The sequence below is a fragment of the Oppia nitens genome, unplaced genomic scaffold (assembly GCF_028296485.1).
Source record: "Oppia nitens isolate AA-2021 unplaced genomic scaffold, nextdenovo-longstitch-racon4-pilon3 scaffold12_pilon_pilon_pilon, whole genome shotgun sequence".
Taxonomy (NCBI): Eukaryota; Metazoa; Arthropoda; class Arachnida; order Sarcoptiformes; family Oppiidae; genus Oppia; species Oppia nitens.
Genome location: NW_026533191.1, coordinates 1,372,902 through 1,397,769, shown reverse-complemented (window position 1 = coordinate 1,397,769; position 24,868 = coordinate 1,372,902). Strand labels below are relative to the sequence as shown.

The 24,868-nt window shown below is 23.9% G+C and overlaps 4 protein-coding genes across 4 annotated transcripts; 2 read left to right on the top strand and 2 right to left on the bottom strand.

Moving 5' to 3' along the window:
• Window positions 1–891: 891 nt before the first annotated feature.
• On the top strand, window positions 892–3,131 carry LOC128956985 (perilipin-4-like). Its single transcript, XM_054302703.1, has one exon. It carries the CDS (start codon window positions 969–971, stop codon window positions 3,129–3,131), a length of 2,163 nt encoding a protein of 720 aa, XP_054158678.1. The 5' UTR covers window positions 892–968.
• Window positions 3,132–3,937: 806 nt separating this feature from the next.
• On the bottom strand, window positions 3,938–5,341 carry LOC128954391 (putative uncharacterized protein DDB_G0277255). The gene is made up of 3 exons (XM_054299970.1): window positions 5,135–5,341; window positions 5,014–5,057; window positions 3,938–4,359 (listed from the first exon to the last, which is right to left on the bottom strand). The coding sequence occupies exons 1-3, from the start codon at window positions 5,273–5,275 to the stop codon at window positions 3,996–3,998; spliced, it is 549 nt and encodes a 182-aa protein (XP_054155945.1). The 5' UTR covers window positions 5,276–5,341; the 3' UTR covers window positions 3,938–3,995.
• A 9,394-nt stretch (window positions 5,342–14,735) lies between these two features.
• Window positions 14,736–17,270, bottom strand: LOC128956975 (putative ribosomal protein S6 kinase alpha-1). Its single transcript, XM_054302692.1, has 7 exons — window positions 17,053–17,270; window positions 16,375–16,921; window positions 16,026–16,306; window positions 15,813–15,974; window positions 15,211–15,739; window positions 14,841–15,138; window positions 14,736–14,747 (listed from the first exon to the last, which is right to left on the bottom strand). The coding sequence occupies exons 1-7, from the start codon at window positions 17,192–17,194 to the stop codon at window positions 14,736–14,738; spliced, it is 1,971 nt and encodes a 656-aa protein (XP_054158667.1). The 5' UTR covers window positions 17,195–17,270.
• A 1,187-nt stretch (window positions 17,271–18,457) lies between these two features.
• On the top strand, window positions 18,458–23,284 carry LOC128956966 (calcium-dependent protein kinase 5-like). Its single transcript, XM_054302683.1, has 6 exons — window positions 18,458–18,635; window positions 18,798–19,362; window positions 19,870–20,018; window positions 21,067–21,237; window positions 21,465–21,985; window positions 23,087–23,284. The coding sequence occupies exons 1-6, from the start codon at window positions 18,458–18,460 to the stop codon at window positions 23,282–23,284; spliced, it is 1,782 nt and encodes a 593-aa protein (XP_054158658.1).
• Window positions 23,285–24,868: the final 1,584 nt, after the last annotated feature.

The following is a 24,868-nucleotide window of genomic DNA, read 5'->3' as shown; positions in this document are numbered from 1 at the left end:
TTTTTAAATTATGATATTATGATGTTTATATTGACTTTATTTTTCATAAATAATATATATATATATTATAATATATATAGATATATATATATATATATATATATTAGATAACTATATATATTTAATATATATATATAATGTTTTTTTATATTAAAGTAATTTATAAAATATTAAATTTATATATTAAAAAAATAATTACTGAATACACTTGTTTGAGATACTATTTTCAAATCATTAATTAATTAAAAAAATTTAATACATTTTTTTTATTAATGAAAATTAATTTATAGTATAACTTTCTAAAAAATTTTCTAACATTTCTAATTAAAAGTGATTTATTATTATAATTTTTAGTTTTAACCAAGGTTAACATTTTGAATTTAATTATTATTAATATTATTATTAATTATAGACTATTATAACTTGTTTACAACTAAACCGAAAAACACATGTATTATAAAAATACATAACAAAGTTAACTATTATTGTATTAAACAAACTAAATATCAATTAATCTGATAAAACAATTGAAAATTTTTTCCAATTAATTAATTAATTATAACACACAACTTAATACAATATAATATATTATTTTTTATGTGTTTTAATTTTTTTTGTAAAAAATAATTAAAAAAAATCTTATGATCTTATGATAGAAACTAAATTAATTACAATTTTAATAAACTATATATCATTATATTATATACATTATTAGATCAATGAATTTATTTAATTTTTTTGTTGTAATATCCAATAAATCATTTCAATTTACATCACTTATTGATAATTGATTAATATATCACACGTATATCAAACCTATACCTACAGTATACTACACACACACACGTAAATCCTATCAACTATTTATAGAGTATATAAAGAGTTGGACAAACAGTTAGCTAAATATCATATCAAATAAAAAGTTTTTGAATTAATAAAACTTTTTAGTTTTCTAATTGACTGACACAATGAAAGTCCTGATAATAGTCGCAGCACTGGTATCCGTAACGGTTGGCCTATCGTTCAGAGTCAATGGTGGTGTCGGTGGTGGTGGTAATGGTGCTTCTGCTCAGGCATCTGTCGGTGCCAGTGGTAGTGGTCGTCTGGGTGGTGGTATTGGTGGAGGACTGGGCGGTCTATTCAGTGGTTTTGCCAATATTTTCGATAGTGGTCTCAATGCCGGTATTGATGCTGTCGGACAGTTCGGTAAACTGGGCGAAAATATGTTGGACCAAGGTTTGAATGCGGCTAACGGTGCTGTCCAAGGTGCCGTGGGTCTGGCCGACAATGTTATGCATACGGCTACCGGTGCGGTTGGTCAATTTGGAAAAATGGGCACAAATATTATGGGCACTGGTCTGAAGGCAGCTAACGGTGCTGTTAATGGTGCTCTGAAGGGTGCTATGGGTATGGCCAGCAATGGTATCCATATGGCCAGCGATACTATTGGTAATTTTGAGCAATTAGGCGGACAATTGTTCAACACGGGTTTGAATACAGCTAACGGTGCTCTGAAAAATGGTCAAAATTTGGTCGGTAATGTAATGAATCAGGCTACCGGTGCCTTGAAAAATGGTCAAAATCTGGCCGGTAACGTACTAAATCAGGCTACTGGTGCCTTGAATACCGGTATCAATGCAGCTACTGGTGCCTTGAAAAATGGTCAAAATTTAGCCGGTAACTTAGTCCATGAGGCTACTGGTGCCTTGAATAGCGGTATCAATGTAGCTACCGGTGCCTTGAAAAATGGTCAAAATCTGGCCGGTAATTTAGTCCATGATGCTACTGGTGCTGCTCAGGGAGCCTTGAACACCGGTATCAATGCAGCTAACGGTGCCTTTAAAAATGGTCAAAATTTAGCCGGGAACTTAGTCAATAAGGCTACTGGTGCTGCTCAGGGAGCCTTGAACAACGGTATAAAACAAGCTACTGGTGTTGCTGGTCAAATTCAAAATGCTGCTCAGGGAGCCTTAAACAACGGTATCAATGCAGCTAACGGTGCCTTTAAAAATGGTCAAAATTTAGCCGGGAACTTAGTCAATGAGGCTACTGGTGCCTTGAACGCCGGTATCAATGCAGCTAACGGTGCCTTGAAAAATGGTCAAAATTTAGCCGGTAACTTAGTCCATGAGGCTACTGGTGCCTTGAATAGCGGTATCCATGCAGCTACTGGTGTTGCTGGCCAAATTCAAGGTGCTGCTCAGGGAGTCTTGAATAGCGGAATAAATACTGCTACCGGCGCCTTGAAAAATGGCCAAAATCTGGCCGGTAACGCACTCAATCAGGCTCAGGGAGCCTTGAACAACGGCATCAATCAAGCTACTGGTATTGCTGGCCAAATTCAAGGTGCTGCTCAGGGAGCCTTGAACTCAGGTATCAATGCAGCTACAGGTGCCTTAAAAAATGGTCAAAATCTGGCCGGTAACGCACTCAATCAGGCTACTGGTGCTGCTCAGGGAGCTTTGAATAGCGGAATCAATGCAGCTACCGGTGCCTTGAAAAATGGCCAAAATCTGGTTGGTAACGCACTCAATCAAGCTACTGGTGTTGCTAGCCAAATTCAAGGTGCTACTCAGGGAGCCTTGAACTCAGGTATCAATGCAGCTACTGGTGCTGTTGGCCAAATTCAAGATGCTGCTCAGGGAGCCTTAAACACTGGTATCAATCAAGCTACTGGTTTGGCTAACAAAGTTCAAGATGCTGCTCAGGGAGCCTTCAATAACGGTATCAATGCAGCTACTGGTGTTGCTGGTCAAATTCAAGATGCTGCTCAGGGAGCCTTAAACACCGGTATCAATCAAGCTACTGATGTTTTTGGTCAAATTCAAGATGCTGCCCAGGGAGCATTGAACACCGGTATCAATCAAGCTACTGATGTTTTTGGCCAAATTGAAGACGCTGCTCAGGGAGCTTTGAACACTGGTATCAATCAAGTTACTGGTGTTGCTGGTCAAATTCAAGATGCTGCTCAGGGAGCTTTGAACACCGGTATCAATGCAGCTACTGGTGCTGTTGGCCAAGTTCAAGATGCTGCTCAGGGAGCAGTTGATGCTGCCGATGATTTGGCCGGTGAGGCTACCGGAGCCATCGAAGGTAGTCTGCCTTCTGGTGAAGTATCAATTAATTTCTAAATTTGTTTTTATAGTTTTTTTTAAAAATATAAATTTGTTTTTTTTTGTTTTTTTAAATATATATATATATATATATATAAATTTGTTTTGTTTTCAAAAAAAATTATTATTATCATTTTCTAAAAAATATGTAAAAAATATTAAAATTATCTAAAAATATAAATAAATAAATACTAAATTTTTGCATTTCATAATTAAAAAACTTATTTTTTGTTTACTTATAAAAAACTCATTGAATTTTTAAAAAATTTTTAAATATTTTTTTTTATACAAGAAACTTGATATATTTTTAAAAATAAATTATTAAATTGGTTATTAGGTTTTAATATTTAAAACTAATTATTAAACCTTTTAATAGTTGTTATTAATATATTTAAATATTAATATAATAGAAAGCCATTTAATTAAGACATTTAAATTTATAATAATAATAATAATAATAACTACAGTATATTTGTTGCTAAATTTATTTGCTATAAAATATTCAAAAAATAAATTTTAAATCAAACAAACAAAATATTATGTTTTTTTTTATATAAACATTAATAGTTTAGTCAAACTTTTTTGCATACAATACACTTGTATTAGTCAAATAATAAATAATTTTTTGAACACATTTATTAAAGTGAAGAAAATTTTAATTTAATAAATATTTGAATTATTAATAATATTTTAATTATTGTTATGTTTAACTGTATATATATATATATATATATATATATATACAGTATATATATATATATATATTTATTCATTGCTTAAAATACAGATATTTATTGTTTATAAAGTTGTTGTTAAAAGTGTTGATGATTTTAAATTATATAATAATAAGTCATTATATCAGTTATTATCGGTTAAAAAACATTATTTTTTAAAATATTTTTTAGGTTTAACTAATGTTGAATTACCGTTGAAACCGTTAGCTAGATATGCCTTTCCGCCACCAAATTGATTGCCACTAAATGGTTGATCAACATATGGCTGTTGTTGTTGGGATTGTTGGGATTGTTGACCAAACGGGTTATTATTATCATTATTATTAATACCGTTAGTATTACTGTTACTATTTTGCGGTACATTTCTAGTGGACAGTTGACCGTTTTGTTGTGTACCAAATCGGTTAGGCATAGTATTACCATTGTTTATAGGAGGATAACGTGTATTTCCATTATCTACGGGACTGTTATGTTGTTGACTCTGTGCCATAGCTGTCTCATTGATAACATTCCTATCAATATATACATAATTGTTATATAATTTAAAAAAAAATATATTATTTTGTATATATAAAAAATTTATATATTATTTATTATTAATATTTATTGTTTTAATTTTTCTAAATAATAAAAATTGTTGAAATATTGTGGATATTGTTAAACAATTAATAATACATATTGTTTTTATTGTAAGTTATATTTTATAACATTTTTTTTATTAATATATAACTGTATAACAAAAATAACTATTGTATAAACAATTAGATTAATTTTAATCATTTTTTGTCATATATACACATATGTGACATAATTTTTTTAAAAAATAATAATAATAAAGTTGATAATAAAAAAATTAAAAGTAATAACTAACTATTTTTGTTTGTTTTTATAAAAATATTTAAAAAAAAATATTTAAATATAAAATATTATTACTGTTATAACTTAATAGAAATAAAAATCAAATAATAACTAACTAATTAAAATAAATTTAATAAAAAAAATTAATACTATTTTATATTAAGTTATTAATTTAGCATATTTTTAAAACTACCTTGCAAAATATTTAAATTATAATATAATATTAATTAATTAATTAAAATATAATAAGTATAATACTTTATATATTTAAAAAAAAAATTAAAAATTAAAAACAAAATTATACAAACCATGAGCACAAACATTTGGAGCCCCGACACCCACCCGATCCGTACTAATTAAATATTTTGATTATAATTAGGATTAAAAATAATAAAAATAATTATATTAAAGGTATTATTAAACACTTACACCGGCAGTCACACAGTAGTAGAAGCACTCGTAGCTACAGGTATTACCACTAAGTCCGCACCCATAGTCACCATAAGCCGTAAACAATGATATCGTTAATATGATTAAGATTTTAATTACTATTACTTTCTGATAAAACATTTTTATTTGTTTGGAAAAAAACAGTAAAAAAAAGTTTGTTTTTATTTTAATAAATAAAATAAATGAAACCTTATATTAATGTTAATCAATATGTTTGCTATTAAACTATATAATAATAATAAAATTGACACAATATTTAATATGAAAATAACTTTATAAAAGTATTAATTGATATTGTTTTATATATTTTTAATATAAAAAACAAAAATTAATAAATTTATATATTATAAAATATGTTTTTCAATGACAAATAATATAATATTAATTGTCTTAAATAAATATATATTGATTGCCAAACAATGTTATATCTATATCTAAATGTTATTTTTATATGTTTTTATTAATAATATGTATTATATTTTTAAAACTATTAATCTACATATAAAAAATATTTATAAATTTATTAAAATGTCATAAAAAAATATTATAAAATATTTATTTAATAATACTTTTACATTTAACATGTAAACTACTAATATATTAATTATTTTTTTTATAATTATAATAATTTTAATATTCACACAATAATTAATTGAATCGTTAGATTTACAACATATTTAACCAGATATACAATTATAAAAAAAACATTGAAAATAATAATTACTAATATATTTAATTAATGAAAAAATCATATTAATATATATAGTTATTATATTTTCAAATCTTATTGTGTTTGTATGTTTGTATAGTTTTAATATCATAAATACAAAATAATAATTAATTAGTAAATCATAATATTATAGTTATTAATGCAATTTATTTAATCAATATTAACATTTATTTGTGTATAAATATATAATTAGATTTAAAATATTTTTGTGGTCAAAAAAAATGTTTTAATATTATTTGATAAATCTGATCTTTTTTTATATAGAAATTATAAAATTATGTTTAATTATCTTTTATATAATATACAGTTAAAAATATATAGTAATTGCTTAATACACCACACAATGGGATTATTATTTCATAAAATTAATGAAATTATTTTAAATTATAATTGTAAGTAATTGTGAAATTTTTATTTTTTTTAATTGATTTATATTTTATTTATTTTATTTTAATGTAATTAAATGATTTTATTTATTTATTAACTAATTGAATAATTAATTTAAAATACATAATAATAATAAAATTTTAGTTAATATTTTTTTTAAAAAAAATAGTTATAATGAATGAGTTTAAAAGTTAACAATTTTTTTTTTGAGAAACTTTCCAAAGAAATTTTCCTGAATTTTTGTTTGTTTGTTTGCTAAACTATACCCTGTATTAGATCCACCATTCCCGTATAGTACAATGGGCACCTGTATGATGTGTGATCAGTCGACATTGTGGACAAATCAATTGCCGCCGCCGTCCATTGGTTGGCAAATACTGGTCATCAATACATTGATTGTGAAACCAATGACCGCAACAAGTCTTGACAACGCTGTCGTCATCATAACTGATCCGTTGGCCACAAATTGGACAATAATTGCTGTTTTCATTGTTGACTTCTTTCATAAGTTTGTTGTCCTCAATAATAATCGGATCAGTTTGTGACGAATTGGACGACAAATTCATCAGTTTTTGTCGGTCATCGGTGGTAACAATTGTCGACAATAATGATGATCCGATTTGGCCCAAAGTCTTCGTATTTTCAGTAATCACTTGTTGTGTTTCATCATCAGTCGTCTTAGCCATCGATGACTGACTATCCATCATATAATCAATTGGTTGCTTATAATTGTCAATCAGTTGTTTAATATCATTGACTGGACTACTATTGATCACTGTTTTGCTATCCATCAGTAGATCAATTGATTCGTACTCCTCATGAGTATCCCTATCATCGACAATATTGACCACAATATCTTGTGTCTGATTGGCTATTAGTGGAACCGATTTATTATTATTAGACAATTGTTTATCATATATATCCCGAAAACAATACAATTCATTGATAATCGTTTGATAAAACTTCAGGACATTCGGTAAGTCGGGAACAGCCGTACAATCCGACAGTCCATCCAAATCGGTGTCAATATCGGTAAAGTCGACCAAACCATCGATGGTCTCCCGATTGACCTGTCGTTTCCAAATCGTTGTCTGTTGTCGTATAGATTTCTTTCGGCTGTTAATCCAATCGGTGGCAACAGTCAACTGGTCGGCCAATGGCCACAATCTAGAGGTCACCACCGCTTCGTTATGCATGTATCGGTTGGACTCGTTTTGCATATACTGGCCGTAAGTGCGCAACAAATTGATATATAAATCACACCATTTGTCGGCCAATTTGCTGCGGCTGTCGATGTCTTTCAATTTTAATTGACCAATACGTCTGGTCATAGTTTCTACCGATTCGTTGAGCTTACGTTGATTGGCCACTAATCCGGCCAATAGCTGATCATCTGGTAGTTGATAGTCATCAACATCATCACCGCCGCCGCTATCAATGTCGCCGATAGTGTCCATAGATTCAGCCGAATGGTCGACAAGTGGTCGCTATTGTGTGTGTCGTTCGATAGTTTACCGTCGGCTACAACAACAACAATAGTGGACACAACAAACAAATCAGACAATTATCGACACAAACGGTTGAATAGATTTTTTTTGTGTTGAATGTTATAATAATAATTGTAATAAATTTTTATATTGTATTATAAATCAAATATAATATTAATGGTATAAACTCTTAAACCGGAAGCGAGACAGTAGTTTGAAGCACTGGTAGCAGTATAGGTATTACCGGGTTATTACCGCACACCCATAGTTCAACCCATATAAATAGTATTAACAATGATTTATTATTAATATAATTAATATTTATTTATTTTTTTTGCAATAATCACAACTTTCCCGATTAAAATATTAGTGTAAACTACAGTAAAAGTTTTTATTTTTAAATTTTAAATGTGATATAAATAAAATTAAAAACTATTTTTTAATTAATGTTAATCAAGCAATGTTTGCTATAGTTAAAATATATAATAAAATTTAACAAAATATTTAATTTAAAAAAAACAACTAATTGTATTAATTGACATTGTTTTATATATATATATATAAATTATATAAAATATATAAATAAAAATTAATAATTAATAATTCAATATATATAATATAAAAAATATGTTTTTTCTATAACAAATAATATTAATTGTCAAACAATGTTCAAATGTAAATGATTTATGTATTATATTTTTTAAAACTATTAATATACATATTAAATAATTTTTAAATAAATTGAAATGTATAGATATATTTTAAATATTATAATTTATAAATATTTATTATTAATAATATTATTACATTTAACATTTACTACTAAAATAAAATTATTTATTTTTTTTAATTAATATATTCCATTTAAATAAAATTAATTTTTATTATTTGTAAAATTTTTTTGACAGTAGTATAAGTTAAATCTATTGTTAATTAATTGAATTTTAATATATTTATAAATATATCTAAGTTATTATAAAAGTATTTCAATTAATTAAATAATAAATTCAATGAAAAAATTATTAAATATAATATGTATTAATTACTACTTGTATTGAAATTGATATTTTTTTATAATTTAAATAATATAAAATAAAATTATATAATTTTACAAAATTTTGTATTAACAATACAAATATATAAATAATAAATTATATGTATATTTTTAATTAGGTTTTAATTTGAAATACAAAACAATGATTAATTGCATCGTTAGTTTTTACAACTTGTTTAACCAGATATTAACACTAAAGTGATTCACAAAAAAAAATAAAAATAAATAATAATTTCATAACTTGTTTACTATTACATTAAATTTATGTTAATATAGTTATTATATTTTCAAAAAATCTTATTGTATTTGTATGTATAGTTTGTAATCAGATATACTCTACAAAAAAATAATATTAGTTTTTAATATATATATTAATTTATATATTATATTACTCATAGCTATCTCTCTCTCTCTCCGATTACAAATTGTGTTCAAATAATATATTATTTAATTAAATTAATAACTTATATATATATATAGTTTATATCTGTTTATATTTATAGCATTGAAACCAAAAAACATATATTGTTTATCCAATTATGTCATTGTATTGTAAAGTATTGATAAATACTGTATTTTGAATACAATAGTTATGTGAAAGTTTGTAATTATATATTAATAAACATATATATATGTTATGTTATATATATAATATGTATTAATACAGTATAACTTAAATAAAATTAATATTTATTATTATTATTAAGTGGTTAGACAAAAATTAGTGAAAACTTGTTGTTTTTGTTTTTCATTATTAATAAGTTTATTGATAAAAATCTTGTTTTTTAAAAACTTTAAATAAATATAATTTATATCATAAAATTGAAAGTCCTTCAAAATTGATTAATATTAATATTTTTATTTTAATCATCAAATACAGTATATTATCAGCTATTTTTGGTATATATACAGTCGCTTTCAGAAGGGTGGTAACTGGTTTTTAGTGAATATCTCACTAAATATAATAGATAGAATAAAATTATTATTTATGGTACTATGGTTTTCTGGGACGGATATTATAAAATCTTAATATTCGATGCAGCCCAGCTCAGGGATGTAGGGACAGGGAGGTACTGTATCTCAAAAACTATAATAGATATCAAAATATAGTAAAAATTATTATATACAGGGTAAAAATTCATTTCATACGTGTTTTAGGATTTTTTAAAATATTGAGTTGTTTTCGAACAAAAAATATAAAACTGTCAAAAATGCAAAAGTTTGATATAGGTTAAATTAAAAGTGTCAAGGTGTTTTAAAATTTAATTAATTGATCTTGAATCTATATTATATGCTTAATAATTTGTCTATACATAAATTTTAATTATAGTGACTAGTTACTTAGTTATTTAATAAAAACTATTTTTCCATTATATAACAAAATTAATATTAAGTAATATTGCACTTATGTATTATTTAAATTACATAATAAGAAATTAGTTTTTATTAAATAACTAAGTAACTAGTCACTATAATTAAAATTTATGTATAGACAAATTATTAAGCATATAATATAGATTCAAGATCAATTAATTAAATTTTAAAACACCTTGACACTTTTAATTTAACCTATATCAAACTTTTGCATTTTTGACAGTTTTATATTTTTTGTTCGAAAACAACTCAATATTTTAAAAAATCCTAAAACACGTATGAAATGAATTTTTACCCTGTATATAATAATTTTTACTATATTTTGATATCTATTATAGTTTTTGAGATACAGTACCTCCCTGTCCCTACATCCCTGAGCTGGGCTGCATCGAATATTAAGATTTTATAATATCCGTCCCAGAAAACCATAGTACCATAAATAATAATTTTATTCTATCTATTATATTTAGTGAGATATTCACTAAAAACCAGTTACCACCCTTCTGAAAGCGACTGTATATATATATTAAATATATAATAAACTACTGTACTATGTTTTTTGTTGAGTGACTATATTAAGTTAATATAATATTAATAATATTATTAACAATCACTATATTGACTGTATATTAGTTAAAATAAAATAAAAAATATTTTTTTGTGTAATTTATATATTTTCATCAGCTATTTGTTATCAAATATACTGTATATTGAATATACAGTACAGTAAAAGTTATTTATATACAGTATATATATATATATATATTTATATACTGTAGTCTATATATGATATAATTTATATGTGATAATATGTGAGAGCTATAAAATGCAATTTATTTAATCAATGATAACATTATTATATATATTAATATATATATATATATATATATAAGTTATAACCATAACTACGATAAATTTTTTTGTGGTTAAAAAAATGTTTTAATATTATTGTTTTAAATCTCTGATTTTTTTGTGGAAATAATAAAATTTTATTTTTTTTAATTATGTTATATAATATACAGTACAATACATAGTAATTACATACTGTATACACTTACACTTATATATTAGGGAAAAAACATATGTGTTATACATGTATTATACATAAATAAATAAATAATAATCAAAATAATAATAATAATAATAATATATTATTATAAATTATAAATTGTGTTTATCTCTTGAAAAATAATAAGGAAATATTAATCAACAATAATAATAATAATAATAATAATAATTTAACTATTGTTATATGTGTGTATATAATTTTATTTAAATTAAAAATATAAGGTTATAAAAATTAAAAACTTATAGCTAAAAGCCATTAAAAATTGTTTTATTTATCTGTGAATAACCTAATGCTAAATATTCAAACTAAAATTAAAGATTAAATCAACATTAATAATTTATATACGGTATATATAACTTTATATATATATAAACTTTAAAAAAATTATTAAAAACAACAAAAATTGTATTAATTAATTAATACATTGATATTATAATTTGCTATATTTTTGTTGTTATTAATTGTGAACTCCTTTTTTAGTAAATAAAATATTTTTAGTTTCAAACCAACCAACAAAAAAAAATAACATCAAAAAAACCTGAAAACTTCAAAAACTAGATTATTTTGTATATTATTTTTTTTGTAATAATAATAACAAATATAATTATAATTAATATTAATTTTTCTATAAGTTTTTAAATAACTAAACATTAAGTTTAGTATATTTTTTAAAATACACATAAAAATCCAGAACTACTGTCAATTTTTGTGATTAGTTATTGATTTTTAATTTTTTAAATAATAATAATAATAATAATCTCATAAAATGGATAACAACTCCAACCCGAACACCACCACCGATATGGACAACATTACCGAAGCGGTAGACATATTGGACAAGTATTGTCGCGACCGGAAATATCAGCGCCCGAAGTATCGCATTGAGTTCATCAGCGACGATGTCTACAAAAAAGTCTATACCGTCAGCTGTGAGGTCAAAGGTATGGTCAAAGTGGCCGATTCGGGAATATCGAGACGTATTGCCGAGAAAAAAGCGGCCATACGTGCGATGTCGGCTCTGCGGTACAACGGAATGCGCAGTCAATCGGTAATGCCTACGCCACAGGTGGCCGTCAGAAATGTCAAACCAAACGGCCAACTTGTGACCACTGGAGCCGCTATTGAGATCAAATCGTCTATCGATAACAGCAACAACAGTGTCCGCAAAGTGACAGCAAAATTATTGAACAACGGCTCGACCACCACTGATGGCCAGAAACTGCGTTCCCGATCGGAGCCAAAGTTGAACAAACTTTCAATGGATGTAAACGACATACAGTTTATCGACGATAACAATCGTAGTATAGCTGGTGGTGGTGGTGGTAACGGTAGCTCAGGTAGTGGTAGTACTACAGCTGCTACCAGTGCTGCTGCTGCTAATCATTATCACCTGAGAAACAACAACAGCAACATTACCAACGCCTATGACATACAAAACCCGGGAAACGGTTTTCAACGACAGTCGCCAACAACGACAAACAGCCGCTACCGGCACAAGAGCTACGAGTCGTTAAGCAGAGGAACGGGAGATAATCATCAAGAGTTGGCTAATAATAATAATCATAATAATAATGATAATTATGTAGATATTAGTTCAATCCATGCGCTCATACAGTACTGCATTAGACGCCGACAGGCGCTACCGTTTTACGACTTTAGCTATATTGACGGCCAGTTTGTTACACAATGTCGGGTCGAGTTGGCCGTCGGCGATGATAAACAACTACAAGAATTTATGGCCTACGGATCGGCTCAGACACTGAAAGCGGCCAAAGCTATCGCCTCCCAGAAGATTATCGACGAAATCAAACAGTTAGGCCTGTATTCGGCCGACTATCCCGACAACAGGCAAGACGTCAGACACAATAGCGGAGCCGAGTTTGTCGGCCGAAGCGGTTTTGTTGTGACCACCAATAAATCGGGTGCCGATCTTCTATCACATCAGTCATCGTCATCATCCAGACAGCAGTCGCCGCTCAAAGAGTTTTCATCGTTGACCATAAATCTCAGGTCACGGCCGGTGAATGACGACAACCGGGAAAAAAAGTTTAATACATTACCGAAACTGACGACCAAATCAGCGAAAATGTATGCAACGGATGACGACTATTATGATGACAACAACGGAGAGCACCGGGTGTTCAATGAGAGTACGGGTTGTTCAACATTGGACTCCAGAGACGATAATAATAATCCTTCAAATAATAATAATAATTATAATCTGATTATTGACGACCCGGTCGGGTATCTGAGCCGCTATTGTAGCAAAAATAAGTTGAAATCACCGGACTATCAGCGAAACAAGAGTACCGCTACTTCTGTACCATCGATGTTGATGTCGACAATAAAAAACAACAAAAAAGACAACTGTCCGCTGTTTACGTACGACTGTATTGTTTGCCAGAAAACTGGCCGCAAAGTGGCCACCGGTCGTGGGTTAGGTAATACGAAAGTTAATGCCCGAAAAGCCGCAGCCGAGGATGTGGTCAAACAGTTGCTTAATATTAAAATATAATTTAAAAAAAAATAATTATTCAAATTCAATTGTAATAATTAGCTAGCTAGTTTTATTTTAATATAATTTTATAAAATAGTTGCCAAATTATTATTAATAATTAAATATTTTATTGTTTAATTATAATTTTAATTATATTAAAATAAATATATATATTATATTTTGTAAAATATAATAAATGTTAAAAACATTTGTTAAAAAATAAGTTTATTTATAAAAATTGTTTTTTATTGAATTATTTTTGCATACAATAACTTGTATTATTAAATAGATTAACAGTAATAATAATAATTATTAAACTTTAAATATATAAATATATAATATTTGTTTAAAAATAAAATGTAAATGTTTTTTACAGTTAAAGTGATATATGATTAAAGTTTATATATTGTTATTAAATTGTAAGCATTAGATAATTATAATTTAAGTGTTAAAAAATAAGTATTTAAATCCAATTATATGTTATATATAAAAGAAAATTATTAGTTAATAATTGATAACTAAAATATTTAAATAATAATTTGTCACATAATGTTTGGCTTATTATATTAATATTACTAAATATTACTAAATATTACTAAATATTACTAAATATTACTAAATATTACTAAATATTACTAAATATTACTAAATATTACTAAATATTACTAAATATTTTTTTAATGATAAATATTTGTTATATAATTAAAGAAATTAATACAATAAAATAATATTAAAATTATGTAAATTAATTAGTTAAATAGAGTTAAAATTAAATTAGTATATAATTATTGSAAATTATTATTAAACTTAATTACTATTTTAATTATAAATCTATTTTTTAATAAAATCTAATATACGATATTTATAACTATAATAATAATATAGCAAATAATGGTAAACTAATTTTTAGCTTAATAATTTTACTAAAATATTATTATTATTATAATAATCTAAAATACTATTACTGAATTCAAATGAGTTATTACTTAGATAACTTTAAAACAAATATTAATTATTAATTATTAGCTTGAATAGTTTAAATAATTTTTTTATGATATTTTAGATAATTAACAATAAATTGGCTAACATCATTAGATTTATTATTAACATTTGCGTTTGAATCTGGACAAAAATTTTGATAATTTAAATCATCAAAAATTGTTTGATGTCTAGACAGTAAATCATTAACAATATTCTTGATTTTAGTATAATCAGGTCTATTGTGTACTAATTTATAATCAGATTTCATTTGAACAATCAATTCAATTGTCTCATTGATAATTGATGTGAATAAGGCTTTATTATTGGTGACATCAGTGGTGACATCAGTGGTGACATCAGTAGTGTCATCAGTGGTGACACCACTTGTATAGCCAGTTGATTTGCTATTTTAAATTGTATAATAATTATTTATGATAACAAAAAATATTATATTTAWTTTTTAAAAAAAAACTTACTAATTAAATAGTTCGTCAGCAATAACGCCTAGAGAATAAATATCAGAATTTGGTTCGTAAGTTGTAGTGTATAGAACATCAGGCGAACAATATTTTAAAGCGCCAACATCTTTAGTACGATTTTCATTTTTATAAAATCTTCTAGCTAATCCAAAATCTCCTAACATAATGAATTTATTATTTTTATTAATTTTATTAAAAAAAATATTAGCTGCAGACAAATCTCTATGTATAATCGGAGGATTTCTTGTATGCAAATGATTTAAACATTCATTTAAATCAAGCAATATTTTGGATGATATAAAAAAATCAATATTATTTAAATAATTTACATCATATAAATTATTATTAATTCGTTTTTTAAAATCTTTAAAAGTGTTCATATCAAAATCGCATAGTTCCATTTGAATGTATAATTTATCATTTTCACGCCAATATTTAAATAGGTCAACTGTAAATTTAGATTTTGTAAAGTGTCTTAAATACCATAATTCATCTTTAAATCTAGTTACACTTTTGAATGAATAAACTGTTTAAATAAAATTTTAAAAAAATAGTATTAAAATGTTTTTTAAAAATTTGTAATTATGCACAATAATTACGTGATGTGTCAATTATTTTAACTGCGTAATAATCCATTTTCTTATCTTGAACTTTATAAACTGTGCCAAATGCGCCTTCACCTTTAAAATTTTTTTCTTGTTTAAATGAGTTATAATAATTAGGTTCGTTAGGTATATCCTCAATTGTTTTGTCAATTTCATCTAATTAAAATTATTTTAGTATTATTTTTAAAAAAAATAAACGTTATATACCTTTATGAAATTTGTATTTACTAGTAAGAAAGAATTTTACAAATTCTGTTTTTGGCGAATAATCATTTTTTGCATAAATTTCAAGTTTATCCCATATTTTTGTTATTAATAAATACCATTTATCATCATTATCATTTATTTTAAGTATTTCTTCACAAGTTTTACGTTTATCATACGTGTCTAACATATTATCTATAACTACTTTTATTATAGAGTATTCTTTTATCTGTTTTATCATTTCTTTTAATTCATTTCTTTTGCTTGTAGTCTCATCAAATTTTCTAGTTAATATTAATTATAAAAGATTTAAACATAAAAATTATATTATTTATTTATTTATTTTACATACCTTATATCATCGAAGTTTATATTGAATAATTCTAAACATATAATACCAAGACTATAAATATCGGCTTTTTCATAATTACCCTTTTTCACTTCTGGTGCCATATATTTTTCTGAACCTATATTTTTTGTATGCGATTTGTTTTCATCATCATGCTTTATTGAATAACCAAAATCACTTAATTTTATAAATTTTGAATTTTGTTGTTGAACTATCAATATATTTTTTGGATGCAGATTTCTATGTATCAATGGACTTTTAGAATCATTTAAATTTGTATGTAAATAATCAACAGCATTTAATAATTCAAAAAATATTTGTGATGCCATATAGTAGCCAATTACTGGCCAACATGTTTTAGGTTCATATTTAAAAAATAATATCATTTTTTGTATACAATCATCGAGTGAAAACAATGCTAGTTCCATTTGGTAAAACAAATTATTTCCTGCTATCCAACTGTGATTAAATTTAATAATAAACTCTTTATCCAAATTTGCCCAAGCATTTAATGCATCGGCCATTTTATTTTTTTCAATATCAGTTAAATCTTATGTTAAAATAGTTATAAATAAACATATATTATAATAAATTCAAAATAAATATGTTTACTTATTTAGTTATTATTTATATTTTTAATAGTTACGTTATAAATAATATTTAATTTAAAATTTTATTTACCATGAATTACTTTAATTGCCCATTCCTTATTATTGCCTAATTTTCGTTTTGCTCTCAAAACTGTAGAGAATTTTCCTTTTCCTATTTTTGAATAATTTTCAAAATCATCTTTTAATAAATTACAAATTTCTTCATCAGTCATATTTAAAATATAATAATAATTTAGTATAATAATTGATTTTAAACAAATTATTTTAAAACGTTTTTAATAAAAAAAAAATTTGTAAGTAAATTTTTTTTTATAATATAGACTACTTAAATACTTTTTTATTTATTTCAAAATAGTTTTGTAGCCATACAAATTATCTATTTCAATTGAATTATATATCTTATTTGTCAAAAAAATTCTTATTTATTATCTAATAAATTTAGTAGTTATAGATATTAATTTTTATTTGACATTATTTTATTATATTATATAGTATACTAATATACTTGAGATCTTTTAATATATATAAATATATAAATAATAATAATTATTTATTTCAAGATAGTTTTGTAGCTATACAAATTATCTATTTTAGATAAATTATATAACTTATTTGTCTAAAAAATTTCTTATTTATCATCTAATAAATTTAGTAACTATAGTTGTTAATTTTTATTTGACGTTAGTTCATTATATTAGTTTAACATATATTCATTTAATTACAAATATTTAATTACGTCTAGTAATAAAAATATTTTTAAAAATTAAGTCATTTATTTCTGTTAGCTTTTTATGTCCAATATTTTAAATATATATATCTTTATAATTAAGATTCTTAGTAAATAAATATTTTCATTATACTACTAATTTTTTCAATCTAAATATATAAATAAATTATACCTAAAAACATTTTTATTTAACAATTTAGTTATTTAGAGTATTTTAATTTATTTATAAAAAGAATATTCTATTTATAATATAACTAGTTAAATCATGGTAGTAAAAACAGTATGTATATATATATATTTTATTTAATAAATAAAAATTATTAATAATCTAGATATATTTTTTATTATTTATTTTATTAGATAACATACTTTATATAAACTTTCTTTATAATTTCTATTAACTATAAATATAATATTTTTTATAATAAAAAAAATTTATTAATCAATAACATGTTGTTTTACGCACTAAAAATTTTCATATAATATGTTATCTTTATTACTATTTTTTTTTATTTACAAATGTTTTTGTTTTATCATTGTTTCTAATAGTTCTTATAGATAGTTATAGAATAATATTAATATAACAATATATTTTACGTCTATTAAGTGTAATATATTTTTTTAATTATTTTATAATTTTCAAAATATATATTTTCATTTTAAAATCTGTATAATCTGTTATTATTATTAAATAAACAATTTATTTATAAAACTATTATATGTTTTTTAGTTAAGTATATTAATTAAGATGGATGAAAATTGTAATACAAATGAGATAAACAATGAATTGGAAAATCGTTATATGCAAAGATCGTTTGACCATGATACATTACGATTAATTGGTACGGGTCAATTTTCACAAATTTACCTGGTTAAACATAGAAACAATGATAAACAATATGCTATTAAAAAGATAGAAATTTCTGGTAAGACATTGTAAAATCCTATATTTTATATATTTTTATAACAGTATTATTGTTATTATTATTATTATAATTATTAGTATATACACTAAAGTATTAAAAAGTTAAAGTAATAATAATTATTAATAATATTAAATAATAATAATAATTTTTATTATTACATAGATATAACTGGTTTCGACTCAACTAATATCAAACTGATATACAATAGTATTAAACGCGGTATGAAATTGTGGTCACAGATGGACTCCGAGTGTTTCGTACGATACAACTACTCGTGGCTATCATTAGATGATAATAAATACTATATGAATATACAAATGGATTTGTGTTGGTATTCATTGGATGAGTCTATCAAACAAATGCACAGTTATTTCAGGGATACTAAACCGAAAACTGGTTGGCCATCGGTTGGCTACTATATGGCTGGCGAACTGTTTAAAGAGATATTAGAGGCAATCAATTATTTACATAAACATGATATTATTCACCGGAGTATTAAACCGACAAATATATTGATTATTAATCACAATAATCATAAGTTTATCAAATTGGCTGACTTTGGTTACGCCACTGAACACGAAACCAGTTCACAGTCGCATACAATGCTTAAGATTGACGATAAATATATGGCACCGGAAGTCAAACGTAGCAAAAAATACGGCTTAAAATCCGATATGTATAGCATCGGTGGTATTGCACAGGACTTGTTTAATATAGATATCAATAGGTTTGTAGTTATATTGTTAAATATTTAATTAATTATTTTTAGATAACGTAAACATATTACTGTATATAAATTGTTTATATTATATTAAGAAAAATTTATTTATTAATGTTTGTTATTCTAATACAAATTATTTTACTTACATATAAAGTAAATTGACAACTAATAACTTTCTTCCCATTTTATGTATTTTCATATAAAATAAAATTAAATCAATAGGTTTATTTTACTATACATATTGAACAACTTTATTAAAACGATATTGATGTTTTTTGAAATAATTATATTGATTTTTAAATTAAATTTATTAATTATATATATATATATATATATATTAAAGTAAGTTGGATAAATTAAAAAAATAACAATTATTGATAAATATATTATTATTCAAAAATAATAAACTATCTATTTAATTTATAAAATAATACTGTAAACACTATATTTATTTACTATAGTTATAATAATATTTTATAATAGATTTACTAATAATCAACAATTTTTTATTAGCAAATTCAAAAATAACCTTGATAATGATAGCAAACAAATGTTGGACATATGTTTTGTACTATTAAGTGGATCAAGCAATGAGAGACATACATGTGATTATCTGATTGAAAATAATAAATGGATTAAAAATTATGAATCAGTTAGCGATAGTATAGTTAAAATGATTGAAATTGGTCATCAATATAATTACCATGATCAATTTGTTGAATATTTTCTGGAAAATAAAACCAAACAATATTTACCAATTGAATCATTAACCATGATTAAATTGTCTCATCAATTTTCATATAGTGAATGTAAATATTGAATTTTTAATTATTATTTTTTTAATTCTAAAAAAATTATAGTCTGTAATTATTAGAGCATTAATTTCACATATAACTTATATTTTTAGTGATTAAAGATATTAACAAAATAATTAGATATATAAACAATTGATTGAAAACTAATAATTATAGCAAAAGTTTTAGTCACATAAACACATATAACAACATATTTTGAAATGTAGTCACATATTATCAAATATAAGCACATATTTAACATATAAATATAATTTAATGGAAAATAATAACTAAATTACATTTTTCTTATGTTTTTCTAGTATATGTATTATTGTTTTCAATATTTTAAAATAAATAACAAGCATTTTATGTTTATGCAATGTATTATAGATTATTACTATTTGTTAATTTTAGACAAATACTGTAACATAATATTTATGTTTTTTAAAATTCTACTAATTTCTAATGTCTACTAAAAGACAATAGGATTTAAAGATTTATTTGTATTGATTTTAATTTCTACTAACAGTATAAAAGTTGTATAATTTTAATTTATGTATTTAAGTATAAATAAGAAAAAAAAATTAATTTATAAATTGTTATTAAATATAATCACATATTTTGACTTTAAAGTAAATATAATCACATATTTTCATGTTTTTAAGCAAATATTTCATTCAATAAAATACTAATTTTAGTCACATATATCTAAAGTTACTAGTAATTATTTAATGTTGTATAATGTATAAATTTTAACAATTTTTAAAATATAATTATTAGATTATAAGTATCATTAATTAGTTATTAAATATATTTTTAAAAAATTTTTTAATTAACATAAACTGGTTATTTAATACAAAAAAATTACATTATTCAATTTAATATTATTAATTTTTGTTTAAATAATTTAATTTAGCTGATGAAAGCTATGGACAATTATCACAACAATTAGTTTATAAGCCAGGTTATTACCTGGATTCATTTACTCAAATTGATCAAATTGGTATTGGTGCTTTTGGTTATGTTTATAAAGTTTCGGATAAAATTCAAAATAAATTCTATGCCATCAAAATCATTAAACTATCAGGTAATCTGTTTATTAGCAGTATTACTAATAATAATAATTATAATAATAATTTATTGTTTGATTTTTATTTACTAAATATTTATATAATTATATAACAATTTACAATGAATGAATTAAGTAATTAATAACTATTATTATAATTATTTTATAATCAGATTTTCTTTTAATTAATATATATATTTATATATATATATACAAATATATTTATATACTGAATATTTTTTTAGGTGCAGCTGATAAAGCAATTAGTTATTTTAGTAAAGAAATCAAACATTTGAAACAAGTATCGAATTCAATATATGCTGTCAATTGTATTGATTCGTGGCTGGAAAATAATTTATTATATATCCAAATGGATCTATGTGATTTCAATTTACGTACCCTGATCGATTTTAAACAACAATTATTACAAATGGCCGATGATCAATTATATGAATTCAACGAAATTGATGATGTTAATTATGAAATATCGTATACAATATTCTATGAACTGATTGAATGTGTAAACTATTTGCATCAACAAAAACCGCCTATTATACATCGAGATCTAAAACCGGCAAACATATTGATAACCATTGAGCCCCGTTCCGGTAGATTTGTACGACTGGCCGATTTTGGTTTGTCTATAAAATACGAATCAAGTGACATAAGCCATACACAAAATGTAGGAACAGCCAGATATATGGCACCCGAAATAATGTTAAGCAGCCGCTATAATACTAGTGTAGATATCTATTCGCTTGGTGAAGTTTGTAGTATATTATTTGATAAAATAAAATTCAGGTTATTTAATTTTTTAACAATTCTATTTAATATACACACATTTAATAAACAACAATATAATAACTATTAATTTTATTTTTTTAGTAATTCAAAACTAACATCAAAATTTATAGCTATGCAAAATCTAATAGAATCTATGGTTAATACTATGGATTATAGACGGCCAAAATGTATGGATATATTATCAATAATTAACAAACTGGCCATTGAGGCACCGGTATCACAATCATTGCTTAACTGGCTATCGTTAGCCAATAGTCGCCAATTGTTTAATAATCCCAATGACATTAAACAATCTGGTTATATAATAAAATTTTTAAAAAATTTTATTATTTATAAATTTAATTCAAATATTATTGAATCAGTTGATAGCAATAGTGGTAATAATTCAATTATTGAAAAATTAAAATATAATAACCAAAATAAACAACTTAATTCACCTACTGTAGGATCTATAGAAAATAAATTAAGTAAATATATAATCATTTTAAAAAACTTAAATACTAATTAAATAATTTTAATATTACCACAGACAATTTTTATGAACAAAATTTTTCGAATAATTTATTAATTGGTATTGGTGGATTTAGCAAAGTTTATAAAGTTAAAAAAATATCTGACAACAAATTATATGCAATAAAAATTATTAAAGGTAAGTTATTAATAATAAGGTAAAAATAAATTATTTTTTAAAAAATATGTTATTATTAATTTATTACATTATTTATAAATAGGCATGGAAAATCAACAAGAACTTAGATTTTTAAAAAATATAGAATCAAATTTAATTGTTAAATACTATGATTCGTGGTATTTTGATAAAAATTTTTATATACAAATGGAGCTTTGCGATTTTACATTCAAATTATATATTAAAAATAGGAAAAATATATACAAATATTTACGCAAAAATATTCTACCATGTGATTTTGTTGATATTTGTGAATTTTTTATAACTTACAAATTGTTTTATGATATTTTAAAATGTTTGGATTTTTTGCACAATCATAATCCGCCGATTGTCCACAAAGATATTAAACCGGCTAATATTTTGATGACTTGCCAGTCACGTGATGGTATATTTGTTAAACTGTGCGATTTTGGACTATCCACTTATCTTGATGATTTTACATCCAACCAAGTTGGAACACTAGTATATATTTCACCTGAAATACTAAGTAACAATCAATACGATTGTTTGTCGGATATCTACAGTATGGGTATGACAATGAGTAGACTATTCGATGATAGTGAGTCTAAGTAATTATTAGTTTATTTAATTTATTTATTTAGTATTGATAGTTTAATAATAATATAAATGATATAAATAAAAAAAAAGATTATTTTAMATTAAAAATTTTATAACATTTATTGATGTTTTAATTGAAATTTTTACGCTATTTTATAGAAATTCAAGATTTGAGTTATCGYCAATAGTTAGACCTAAATTAATTAGTTTACATTTATTAATTAATAAAATGTTACAATATTCATATGAAATGAGACCAACCAGTCGACAAATATTACAGGAAATTAACGAAAATCTATCGATTCCTACACAGAATCTATTGGAACCGTTACAGTCATCGTTAGCATCATTGATAAAAATGAGACAATCGTTTGATGATAATAATGATGATAATTTGATTTTAGAATTTATTATATCGTTTATCAATCATTATCTAAATAATACATAATTATTATTATTACTAATAAAATTCAACTATTTTTAATTAATTAATTAATTATATATATATATATATATGTTTAAATTTGAGTAATATCGTGTACGATAAGCAAGGTAACTTAATTTACTGCTACATAATATTAGGTATTTATATAAAGTACCTTGGCTAAAGCATTACATAATATTACTCAAATTTGAACTTTTAAGTGACATAAACTGTATAAAAAACACATTTATATATTTTATATTATATAACAATTAGCTATATTAAGCGCTTAATGTAAAAACATATAAAATAAATATTCAGTATATTATTCCCAATTATATTAACTTGTTAATAATTATAATCATTTATTCAATAGATTTATTATTATTATTATATATTGAAATATGATTAATAATGACTTTATTTTTTTTAATAAACTTGATTTTTCTTAAAATATAATAATCATAAAAATAGTAGTACCGTATACCGCGATCTTATCGGACCAGGTCCTATAAAGTCAAACGTGTCCTTAAATGTCACGAAATAGGACCATGGTAACCGGTTGTTTTTTATAGTTACTAAATTTAGGACCACTATTGATGTATGGGTTATATTATATTTTATTTGTGTTGACATCTATATTTTGAGTCCCGGTAATAGTGTTGGCAAAAAAGAGAAATTTATAAAATAATAGAGAAATTTCTAGAAAGTTTCTAAAAAAAATTTCTATATATGGGATTCCCATTTTAATTTTGTAATCTCGATATTGCTATCATATAACAATACATTACCGTAAATATTATTATTAGTATTTTAACTATTAATTAAAGTAAAATATATATACAGTATATATATATATATTATATATCATACTGTAGTTTAATTAATATATATCATATATAATAAAATGATGAATACAATTTTACAAAATTAATTATTATTAAATAATTATAATTATTTTATATATAGATATCACATTTGTATAGTACTGTACTATACTTAGGGTTAGATTGAGATTCCCAGGGAGGGAAGTTCCCAAATAAAATCCCTCCAATTTTCCCGGAAAATATGGAAAATATATTATATTCCCTCCCTTGATCGTTAGAAAGGGAAAATATAATTTGTCATACATTATAAAGTACCTAATCTCAATGACTATGTGTTTCAATTGGGAC

What these genes read in the sequence shown, in the direction of transcription:
- LOC128956966 (XM_054302683.1), top strand. Translation starts at nt 18,458, where the DNA reads ATGGATGAAAATTGTAATACAAATGAGATAAACAATGAATTGGAAAAT. An exon ending in TTATGAATCAGTTAGCGATA is followed by an intron (nt 20,019 to 21,066) that starts GTATAGTTAAAA and finishes AATTTAATTTAG; the next exon opens with CTGATGAAAGCTATGGACAA. An exon ending in CAAAATCATTAAACTATCAG is followed by an intron (nt 21,238 to 21,464) that starts GTAATCTGTTTA and finishes ATATTTTTTTAG; the next exon opens with GTGCAGCTGATAAAGCAATT.
- LOC128954391 (XM_054299970.1), bottom strand. Translation starts at nt 5,275, where the DNA reads ATGTTTTATCAGAAAGTAATAGTAATTAAAATCTTAATCATATTAACG. An exon ending in ACTACTGTGTGACTGCCGGT is followed by an intron (nt 5,058 to 5,134) that starts GTAAGTGTTTAA and finishes ATATTTAATTAG; the next exon opens with TACGGATCGGGTGGGTGTCG. An exon ending in TCCAAATGTTTGTGCTCATG is followed by an intron (nt 4,360 to 5,013) that starts GTTTGTATAATT and finishes ATATATTGATAG; the next exon opens with GAATGTTATCAATGAGACAG.
- LOC128956975 (XM_054302692.1), bottom strand. Translation starts at nt 17,194, where the DNA reads ATGACTGATGAAGAAATTTGTAATTTATTAAAAGATGATTTTGAAAAT. An exon ending in GGCAATTAAAGTAATTCATG is followed by an intron (nt 16,922 to 17,052) that starts GTAAATAAAATT and finishes TTTTAACATAAG; the next exon opens with ATTTAACTGATATTGAAAAA. An exon ending in TAAAATAATTGACACATCAC is followed by an intron (nt 15,740 to 15,812) that starts GTAATTATTGTG and finishes TTATTTAAACAG; the next exon opens with TTTATTCATTCAAAAGTGTA.
- LOC128956985 (XM_054302703.1), top strand. Translation starts at nt 969, where the DNA reads ATGAAAGTCCTGATAATAGTCGCAGCACTGGTATCCGTAACGGTTGGC.